Here is a 10,828-nt window from a genome sequence, read left to right on the forward strand (position 1 = left end):
TCACAGTCTGCCCCTTGCTTCTGCCTGGTGCATGGGGCTATATTGATTGTAGAGGTAATGTCAAGATCATTTCCCTCCAGACTTGACAGCTGTCCAGTCCTGTCTGGTTGGGGCTATGGAGGGTATAGCTGTATTTATTACCTTGCAATATTTTGAACATCCTGTGATTTCATGCTAGAAGTTTTCTATTGTTTCTAGAACTTTTTTGTAGAGACGTTAACACCTGCATGTCAGTAAAAATTTCAATTTCACAGAGGAAGGGCCTATCTGCCTTTTTCAAACCAGTGAGATATATTAGCTATCTGGAATACTACAACAAAGATTGCTGCTTATCCAACAAACCAGCACCTATGTGGCCCAGACACTGAGTCTTGTCATACTGTATCAGCACTGTAGCTGCTAAGGACAAGCACCCCATGCCCCTTCATTTTTCCCTGAGAGAAACTGCCCTGGATGCCAAGAGGTAGGTGGTCCACCTTGATTTGGCTCAGGAAGCATTAAGTGGCTCTGAGGAAAAGGCTCCATATTTTTAGATCAAAACAGCATCTGGATATGAATTTATTTACATCAGAGGCCTTACAAAGGCGTAAGTCTTGTGACACATTTAACAAAATGTACTGATTGAAAATAAAGCTGGAATTGGACCTCTACCACACATGGTGCAGCAGTCCTGTAGGGCAATTTAACACCCAGAAGCATTGGAGCACAGCCATCCCAGAAACTTCAGTGCAAGCCTTAGTCCATCTGAACCGCATCTAGCTCATCCAAGAACCTCCGACACTTGGCCATCAGAATCTTGATCGCTTCACTCACCAGCACATCTGGTGGCAACACTCCTGTCGACTCAACTGAAACTGGGACCAAAGAATTTAACTTTAGGAAGTTACTTATCGTTATCAAATTCTGGAAAATAAGCAGCAGCACCCTCTCCCGCATTTGATACTTACAGATATAATGGTCTCTCACGCGGGCAAGCCTTACAGCCTTCTTCAGCTTCTCATTGCGGAAGATTTCTCTGCTGAAGGTATCTAGCCGGGGATTGGCAACTCTGGCCACCTTTTTACCTAATGAAAACAAAGCCTGCCACACTGACGATATAGTTCACACCTGTAATCCTAGCTATTGAGAAGCAGCCCAGGCAAGAATGTCTGGGAGGCTTACCCATCAGAAGGCTACAAGGGGTGCTGTGGCTCAAGGTGGTAGGTAGATCACTACCAGTCTTTGAGCAAAAAGAACTCTGGAACAGCCCCCAGTCTCAAGCCCCACGACACCCAAGAAAAAAAAAGCAAGCCCTTATTCCTGTCACCTTGAAAGAAAGCACTTTTTTTTTCCAAGTTCTGACCAGAATACTCTAATAGCATACCTTGCATTTCCTGCACCTCAATAACACCAGGTGAGAAGCACCGGCTCAGTTCCTCAGCTGCCTCCCCTTCCACAGGTTCAAGCAGGGTGATGTCTGGCAGGAGCCTATAGCTGGCTGTTGCCACTGGAGAAAACTTTGCATGATCTTTACCTAGAGAGAACAGGAACCGGCCTGTGAAAAACCAGTCACCCCTAGGCCACTGTAACACAGCCCCTTTGCTTTGTGCCTCTTGGGAAGACACAACTGCTCCATTGCTATCAAGCTCCCCTAGCCCCAATCCAGGTGCCTCACCAATGCCCTTAACACAGTGCATGAGCAGGTCAATCTCCTGGCCAGGCCGCAGCTGGGCAATGAGGATGTCATCATGTACTGGGCGGATAGTACCCTCTGGGAAGACATCAGCCTGGTTTCCCAAGGGGACCCATGTCATATGCCTGGTATATACTAAAACAGAGCAAAACCAGAAGATCCTATTAGCTAAAGATACCAGCAGGTGGGCCCTCATGCTCACACTACTTCTCACCTTTATGGTTTATGTAGAGTTCATTAGGGTCAGAAGAGTCTTTAGCAGCTTGAGGGTTCCGGGTACACCTGACCTGCAGCCGGAACTGCAGTGTGTCTATCTCTGTACCTTCATCATCTTCTGCACAAATAGAAGAGATAGCACTTGCCTAATGAGCATTTGAGGGCTAGGCACTGCTTAAGTCTTTACAAACTTAAGAAAGCCAGCACATAGCCAGGTGCAGTGGCTCACGCCTGTAATCCTAGCTACTCAGGAGGCCAGATCTGAGAATTGTGCTTCAAAGCCAGCCCGGGGACTAAAAATCTATAAGACCCATCTCTAGTTAACCACCAGAAAACCAGAAGTGGTGCTGTGGCTCAAGGAGCAGGGCTGTAGCCTTGAGCTGAAGAGCTCAAGGACAACACCCAGGTCCAGAATTCAAGTCCCAGGACCCGCCCCCCCCACCAAAAAAAAAAAAAAGCCAGGACAGATGTTCTCACAGATGATACGAGACCCACTGGAATAGGTGTGTAGCTTGCCGAGAATCCTAACCGTGATAAACAGCCCAACACTAGAACATACTTTAGGGCAGAGATCTTAACATTTTTGTTCTCTATTTTCTTTACCTTGGTTCCGATATTCAAACAGCCGAGGATCAGCATGAATGGGAATGAGTCCCAGGCGGTGAGCAAGGATCTCATCTTGGACAATTGATGTGTTATTGTACACCAGGACTTTTTCCACAGCCATTGTTGGCACCTGTCCAAGGAAACAGTGTTCAGGTTTGCAAAAAGCCAGTTGGCTCTCCACCCGTCCCTCCATCTTCTGAGAGGACACCTTCCTAGAAGAGTTTTATATAAAACCCATCAGAGCAAAGCTTTTAAATAGTAGAAATGAAGCAGGGTGCGGAGGCTCACTCCTGTAATCCTAGCTATTTAGGAGGCTGAGATCTGAGGACCAAGGTTCACAGCCAGCCCAGGCACTAAAGACCAAGAGACTAATCTCCAATTAACAACTAGAAAACCAGAAGTAGTGCTGTGGTTCAAGGGGTAGGGTGGTAGCCTTGAACTGGAGAACACAGGGACAGTGCCCAGGCCCAGAATTCAAGTCCCACTGTTGAGAAAAAAAAAGTATGAATGATTTAAGGACAACTTTTGGAAGGTGAGGAAAGGGTGTGAATTCAGGGCATCCCATTTATTAGGCAGGCTCTCTTAGCACTTGAGCCATGCCCTATTTGCTTTTTAAAGTCATTTTTCAGGGCCAGGAGTATGGCCAAGCCGAGTGACACAGTGCTTGCCTAACATGCATCAAGCCTTAAGTTTAATTCCTCAGTACCACTCATGCAGAAAAAGCCAGAAATGGTGCTGTGGCTCAAGTGGTAGAGTGCTAGCTTTGAGAAAGCTCAAGGACAGCAACCAGCCCCTTAGTTCAAGTTGGCAAAAAGTTGTTTTTTTCTAGTGGTTAACTGGAGATAAGAGTCTCAGGTCCTTTTGTGCCCAGGCTGGCTTTGAACCTTGATCTCAGATTTCAGCCTCCTGAGTAGCTAGGAAAAAGTCATTTTTCTGATACACATGGCCTTCCACTGTGATCCTCTAGAGTAGATAGGATTACAGGTGTGATTGAGCACACAGCCAACAGGGGTTTAGACTTCACTTCTACAACGGATGTCAGCTTTTCCCCCATGAAACTCCAGCCTCCCTTCCCTGTCCATTGATACCTCAGCTAATAGAATTCTTCGAAAAGCATTGGCAATGGCTGCGTCGATTCCCACCATGTCAAATTCCAGTGAGTCTTCATCCATATGTACCACGTCCACACGAAAATTCTAGAGGCAAGAAATATGAGCCCATAGCTCTTTACAACCATCCCCTGGGTATTTAGTTCCCTTAACATATTGACATGTACCTTCCCCAAACCTCCCTTTACCTATATGACCCTCAGATATTCCTTCTTTCCCACGCCTTGAAAGTCTCCCTTGTTTTGTCATCCATTCACTGAACCCCTATGTAATATGGTTCATAACAAAACCATCCACAGTGCTTCCACACTGAGCAATTTTCTCACTAGATGCTGCTACATTTGTACACTTGGCCCAGTTCATAACATCTTTGTCAGTCACGGGGCTTGACTTTCCGATCTCGGCCTCCTGAGTAGCCAGGATTACAGGTGTGAGCTACAGCACCAGGCTCATAACATCTTTTTTAAAACCATTTCTACAACGTGGTTTTCATCATTACCTTGGTTTTTGTCTCTGATCTTTTTCTTAAGACAAGAGCCTCACTATATAACCCAGGCTGACTTCAATCTCATGATCCTCCTGCCTCTACTGCCTAAATGCTGGATTACAGGCACGCATTACAACTGTAGCCTCATCTTATTTCAAACATGTAATCTAGCTTGGTAAGCTTTGCCAATGCTGAAAATAATGCCTCATTACTCCATTCACTCTCTTTCTTGTGAGCTTGAACTCAAGGTCTGAGTGTTTTTTACTTAAGATTGGCATTCTACCACCACTTGAGCAACAACCCCATTTTTGGATTTCTCTGACTTTGCTGACTTCCAAACACATCCTCAAATCTCAGCCTCCTGAGAAACTAGGGTTATAGGCAACACCAAACCATTTTCTTAATCAGTAAATAATTATGGGCCAGGAGTTTGGCCTAGTGCTTGCCTAGCATGCACAAAGACCTGAGTTTGACTCTGCGGTACCACATACATAGAAAAAAAAAGCTGGATGTGGAGCTGTGGCTCAAGTGGTAGAGCTCTAGCCTCCAGAGAGTCGACGGACAGTGCTCAGGCCCTGAGTTCAAGCCCCACCATCCAAAGAATAGATTCACAAACCAAGTTAATTTTATCCCTCCACCCTAACCAAAGAAATCACAAATTTACCTGTTACCCCTCCACACACACACCTTGTTCTTCTCACATCCTCAATTTCAGCACCTATACGCAGTCTCACCGATACTGGGATGACGCATGATCATCCTAAACTTCGATGGCAAACTCACCATCCCTTTCAGAGCCTAGTGATGCCCTGTTCCCCCAACACTCGGCCACTCCACTCAACACCCCGGCAACATCAGCGGCTGGGATTTTCTCAGTGTCACACGTGTTCTTTCCGTCCAGAGGATGAGCCTCGGCAGGACGCCCCCGCCTCCCCTGCCGTCGGGAGCCCCTCACCACCTTGTTCCGGAGCTGTCTGTGCGGGGTCATCTGGGGACCCCGCCCTCCCCGTCACGACTGCCGCCCTCGCCACCGCCGAGCGCAGGGAACGGGGCCCGCGGTCCGGCCTGGCCCTCCTCCCAGGGCGCTGCCAACGCACCCACCTTCTCGAAGCGGTCCTGGTCCCAGGCGTCCTCGTAACCCGCATAGTTGCCAGGGAAGTCCGTGGTATGCACCTAGAGCAGAGAGGAAAGCTGTCCGCCAAAGGGCAGTGGAGCCCGGGCCGCCCCGACGCCGGGCCCCGCTCCACCCCGTCCCCGAAACTTACATTGCGAACCCCGAATTCCCCCAAAACCACGCGACTCCGCATCTCCTCCACGGCCTGGGCCGCCGCCATCTTCAGCCTCTCCACGAGACGGGGACTCGGCGCGTGCGCTCTCCCGGCCCGCCTCCGTCGCCGTGACAACGCCCCGCCCACTGGCCTCCTAAATATCGCGATGTTTTGCCTGTCGGCGTCCACGTCCCCAGTTTCCGGAAACCACTTTAGGCCAAACATCCGGGTTTCTCCTGGTCGGGTTCCGGCTGGCGGGCTCTGGGCTCCTCGCTCCAGCGGGGTCCCTCGCCCGGGCGCAGGTCTCCGGCTCTTCCTCCTGCCCGCGAGGCCGGCACCGGCTTCAGCGACGGGAGCCCTCGAGGGACATGGCGGCCTCAGCGGCGCCGGCCGGCGGCGCTCGACCCGGAGCTGGCCCGGAATGGTCAGGGTTCGAGGAAAACATGCAGGTAATGGCCCCCAAGTCCGGCGGCCGGCCTGGGGGGCCCTGGAGCCGCCGGAGCCTCCCGGGGAGCGTGCTCTCGCCTTCCCCACAAGTTAGGGAGGCCTTCCGGGGTGCGGCCCCGCGGGGCGGGGGAGAACGCCTCCCAAGAGTCAGCGTGTGCACCATTTCAGTGTGGGCTTGGGAAAAACAAAAAGAAACTCGCTGTCGCAACTCCTTGACACACAGGACTGACACAGGAGTTGAACAGATGGTAGGTTTCCTGGTAGAGTGCCAGAGCTGGCAGCCCAGGGTGCCTGGGAGCCACGACGGGGGCAGAAGGCGGCCTGATCCACAGTGATCCCAAGTCATGCCCTCAGCAGTGCAAGAACGAAGCCCCAAACCCCGGGATGAGCGAGGACTCCGCGCATGGAACAGAAAGGGGCTGCACGCTACCAACTGTTGTCTTCCCAGGGTGGGGGCTCAGCTGTGATTGACATGGAGAACATGGATGACACGTCAGGCTCCAGCTTCGAGGATATGGGGGAGCTGCACCAGCGCCTGCGCGAGGAAGAAGTAGATGCTGATGCTGCTGCTGAAGAGGAGGAGGATGGGGAGTTCCTGGGCATGAAGGGTTTTAAGGGACAGCTGAGCCGGCAGGTGGCTGATCAGGTAAGCAAGACAGAATCCCTGGCCATGGAAAAGTGTACCAAGACATGTCCTGTGTTCCTTTTGTGTGTGTGCTGGTCCTGGGGTTTGAACCCAGGGCTTGGACACTGCCTCCTTAGCTTTTCTCTTCAAACCTACCACTCTGCCACCTGACCTAGAGCTTCATTTCCAAATTTTTGTTGGTTAATTGGAGATGAGGGTCTCACAGACTTTCCTGCCAGGGCTGGTTTCAAGCCATGCTCCTCTTAGCCTTCTGAGTAGCTAGGATTCCAGGTGTGAGCCAGGGATAGCCAGTGTGTCCTGTGTTGAGTTGGTGCTGATGATGTTTACCTCAGTTTATCCAGTTAGAGCTATGGAGAAATATTAACAAAATAGGTAGCAAGGTACAGAGCCAAAAATCTCATGATACTCACCGCCTCTTGCTTCAGATGTGGCAGGCAGGGAAGAGACAAGCCTCCAGGGCCTTCAGTTTGTATGCCAACATTGACATCCTGAGACCCTACTTTGATGTGGAGCCTGCCCAGGTGCGAAGCAGGTGAGGATCCCTCTTTTTTTTTTTTTTTTTTTTTTGGCAGTCCTTGAACTCAGGGCCTGGGCACTATCCCTAGCTCTACCAAGACTACAACCAGATACCAAGCCCTAAGCTCTGTTGTCCCCCACCCCTCGCCAGCCCCAACACCTCTCATTACCTGTTAGGGGTCACTGAACACAACATGGCAATAACACATTGCCCACCTTCTCCCTTCCATCTTGGATACTACTCATCGTTCAAGACCTAGCTCAGATGCCATGCTCTTGTTCTGCAATCCTCAGTCCCCCTCCCCGAGTTGGTCCTCATCTGAAGTTCCTATAGAATTCTACTTTTTTCACCGGGTGCCGTGTCTCACACCTTGTAATGCTAGCTACTCAGGAGGCTGAAATCTGAGGATCAAGGTTCAAAACCAGCCCAAGCAGGAAAGGACCTGAGACTTTTATCTCCATTTAATGGGAAGTGGGGCTTGGCTCAAGGTTAGGATGGTAGCCTTGAGCTGAAGAGTTCAGGGACAGCGCCCAGGCCGAGTTCAAGCCCCATGACCCATTAAAAAAAAGAAGAAAAAGAAAAAGAATTCTAGTTCTACTTCTTCTCTAATATATAGTACTTTAGACTGAAGTATATTCTTACTCCTGAACCTGTTGTCTCAAAGGTCCTCCTCAAAGGCAGGCTCTTTTTTTTTATCTTTCCATTCCTATCCTCAGAACCATCAGTAGATACTTATTGGATGACTTTGAAGACTGGGTTTAATCTTGGCTTGGCTCTTTGTTCATCATTTAATTTAGAGTACTTTTGAAATACTCAGGACCACTTAGCAAGTAGTTGCCAAGCTTTTCCTCTGCTAGCACACTGACATCAGAATCAGGCAGTGGTGTAAATGTACGTGTGAGCCTTGCTATTGAGTCTAGTTATACTAGAGTAGTCCTGTGCTACTGTGTGATGATGGAACATACAGGAGGGACACCGCAGTCCCAGCACGCATAGGTGTGACAGAGTGGGCTCACAGGGGAAGTACCATCTAGCCACACATCCCAAGGTACCAACTACAAGACAGTGGAGAAATGGCTGTACTTTTATTTCTTTTTTTTTTTTTTTTTTTTTTTTTTTTTGCCAGTCCTGGGCTTGAGCTCAGGGCCTGAGCACTGTCCTTGGACTTTCTCAAGGCTAGAGCTCTACCACTTGAGCCTCAGCACCACTTCCGGCTTTTTTCTATGTATGTGGTACCAAGGAATCGAACCCAGGTCTTCATGCATGCTAGGCAAGCACTTTAACCACTAGGCCAAACTCCCGGCCCTGTACTTTTATTTCTTGTGTATATAATGTTAGTACCTCTTAAGACAGTGCTCAACAGTGCAGGAAGAGGTAAGAGACTCATGTTTCTCTGAGTATTAACATCTTTACTTTTTGTTGTTGTTGTTTTTAGTTGTGGGGCTTGAACTTGGCCTGGGCACTATCCCTGAGCCACAACACTGCTTCCAGTTTTGAAGTGGTTAATTGGAACTAGAGACTCACAGGAATTTTTCTCCCCAGGCTGTCTTCAAACCACAGTCCTCAGATCTCAGCTTCCTGAGTAGCTAGAACTACAGGCATGTGCCACCAGTGCCTGGCTTAAGACCTTTACTTCTAAACCTTTCCTAGGACTTCTCTATCACAGCCCTGAATTCTATGTATCCCTGCTGATGTTTGCCAGTCTTTGTAAGGGAGCAGGCCAGACTGCAAGTAGTCAGGCACTATAGCTGTTTCTTCAGTAAGCTCATCCCCTGTGTCTTTGCTACTTTTTTCTCCCCTGTCATCCAGCATATCTCGGCCAGGCCCCATTCCCTAGCATTAGAAAAATGAGTAAGATCCAGGCCTTGACTTCCAGAATCTTCAGTTTAGTGCTGTCTTAGCTTTCATCTCTCTCCCCCTTCCCCAGGCTTCTGGAGTCCATGATCCCAGTCAAGATGGTCAGCTTCCCCCAGGTGAATGGGGACAGCATGTCTGGAAGGGAGGGGGGAGCACCAGTGCAAGCCTGGAAAGGGCCCTGCACCTTCAAGCCTGAGTGAGTTGGTCATTCACAGAAAATCGCAGGTGAACTCTACGGGCCGCTTATGCTGGTCTTCACGCTGGTTGCCATTCTTCTACACGGGATGAAGACCTCTGACACCATTATCGTAAGCCCGACAGGCCTTGGGGTTGGGGTGGCAGAAGTACATTCAAAGCTGACTAAGGATGCAGTGGTGGAACAGGGCAGGAGCCTCCTCTGCTGAAGACCCTGGGTGAGGGTGAGCTCTCAGGCCTCCTGGCACTAAGTCGAGCCTTCACCCGGCAGCGGGAAGGCACCCTGATGGGCACCGCCATTGGCACCTGCTTCGGCTACTGGCTAGGAGTGTCGTCCTTCATTTACTTCCTTGCCTACCTGTGCAATGCCCAGATCACCATGCTCCAGATGTTAGCACTGCTGGTAAGGAACCTGGTATGGTGGTGGGCAAGGGTGGCCAGGAAAAGGGTAGCTAGGACAGGACTTGGTCTGTTTCTGTGCTGTGGCCCCTGGGCCTGGATTGGGAGGAATAAGCCAAAGGACCATCTGTTTCCCAGGGTCCAGCCCAGCCTGAGTGACTTTCCTCTCTGCCATCCTTCTCCCCAGGGCTATGGTCTCTTTGGGCACTGCATCGTCCTGTTCATCACCTATAACATCCACCTCCACGCCCTATTCTACCTCTTCTGGCTGCTGGTGGGGGGGCTGTCCACATTGCGCATGGTAAGTGGTCCACCCACTCAGGCTTCTTGATGATCCTGGCCTGGTTTGGGAGTGCCTACCCTATCCCACACTTGGAAATCAGGCCCTCTGAGCCACATGTCTGTGGCCCTAGGTGGCAGTGTTGGTGTCACGGACTGTGGGCCCCACCCAGCGGCTGCTCCTATGTGGCACACTAGCTGCCCTGCACATGCTCTTCCTGCTCTATCTGCACTTTGCCTACCACAAGGTGGTAGAGGGTAAGTGGCAGGAGGCCCTGCCTGGGGGGGGGGGGGGAGGGCGGGGTGAGCACTGGGGCAGAACCGCTGCTGGTCAGAGCGCCCACCTGGGGAGTGGCAAGCTCACCCCTTCCATCCTCCTCCTTTCAGGGATCCTGGACACACTGGAGGGCCCCAACATCCCACCCATGCAGAGAGTCCCCAGGGATGTCCCAGCGGTGCTCCCAGCTGCAGGGCTGCCGGCAACCCTGCTCAACGCCACAGCCAAGGCTGTCTCAATGGCCCTGCAGTCACACTGACCCCACCTGAGATCCTGGGACAGCTCTGTCCCCTGCTGCAGTGGAGGATTAAAGGACAGTACTGATGACGTGTCTTGTTGATGTGGTCTGTTGTGCCACTGAGCTGTAGCCATTTAAGCATCTCCTTGACACCATCTGTCCCTAAGGGCACAGGGCCAGAAACTCATGGCCAGGACTGCAAGACTTTGCAGCCAGTGCAGAAAGTGGGTCAGTTCCTCTGAGACCCCCTCACCACCTTCCCTTCCTTCCTCTTTCTCCCCCACCCCTTCCTTGTCTTGCTAAGTATAGACTTGGTAATTAAAATATTGATTGAATCTGGAGCTGAAGCTACTGTTCCAGTGCCCTCCCTGCCACCCTACTTCCTAGACACCTTCCTTTCCTGTCCTGTCAGCAGCAATAGCATCCCAGGTTCTTTATCCTCCCACCTAGACCAAGTGAGGCTAGGACAGGCAGACTCCACAGAGCACAGGGGAGGATAGCTTATGGCACTGCCCCTGAGGGCAAGGGGCATCAGACTCAGTGAGCCACAGGCAGGCCTCGGACATGAGAGCCATAAGCCTGAGGGAAGAGTGCAGCAGGCTTGAACACACTTCT

General features: G+C 50.8%; 2 protein-coding genes across 3 annotated transcripts; one reads left to right on the plus strand and one right to left on the minus strand.

Moving 5' to 3' along the window:
* Positions 1-526: 526 nt before the first annotated feature.
* On the minus strand, positions 527-5,594 carry Polr1c (RNA polymerase I and III subunit C). Its single transcript, XM_090355596.1, has 9 exons — positions 5,356-5,594; positions 5,192-5,263; positions 3,583-3,690; positions 2,492-2,624; positions 1,887-2,006; positions 1,655-1,807; positions 1,364-1,513; positions 948-1,064; positions 527-854 (listed from the first exon to the last, which is right to left on the minus strand). The coding sequence occupies exons 1-9, from the start codon at positions 5,581-5,583 to the stop codon at positions 736-738; spliced, it is 1,200 nt and encodes a 399-aa protein (XP_090211722.1). The 5' UTR covers positions 5,584-5,594; the 3' UTR covers positions 527-735.
* A 130-nt stretch (positions 5,595-5,724) lies between these two features.
* Positions 5,725-10,302, plus strand: Yipf3 (Yip1 domain family member 3). Of its 2 annotated transcripts, XM_090355591.1 has the most exons (9): positions 5,725-5,807; positions 6,254-6,451; positions 6,877-6,983; positions 8,896-8,941; positions 9,041-9,133; positions 9,292-9,423; positions 9,607-9,720; positions 9,833-9,956; positions 10,086-10,302. In XM_090355591.1, exons 1-9 carry the CDS (start codon positions 5,727-5,729, stop codon positions 10,232-10,234), a joined length of 1,044 nt encoding a protein of 347 aa, XP_090211717.1. In that variant the 5' UTR covers positions 5,725-5,726; the 3' UTR covers positions 10,235-10,302. The 2 variants fall into 2 exon arrangements, with proteins under 2 accessions (XP_090211717.1, XP_090211718.1); XM_090355592.1 differs by lacking the exons at positions 5,725-5,807; positions 6,877-6,983 and having other exon boundaries at positions 6,384-6,451.
* The last annotated feature ends 526 nt before the right edge of the window (positions 10,303-10,828 follow it).

This window comes from Megascapheus bottae, chromosome 22 (assembly GCF_031878675.1).
Source record: "Megascapheus bottae isolate mThoBot1 chromosome 22, mThoBot2.hap1, whole genome shotgun sequence".
Taxonomy (NCBI): domain Eukaryota; kingdom Metazoa; phylum Chordata; class Mammalia; order Rodentia; family Geomyidae; genus Megascapheus; species Megascapheus bottae.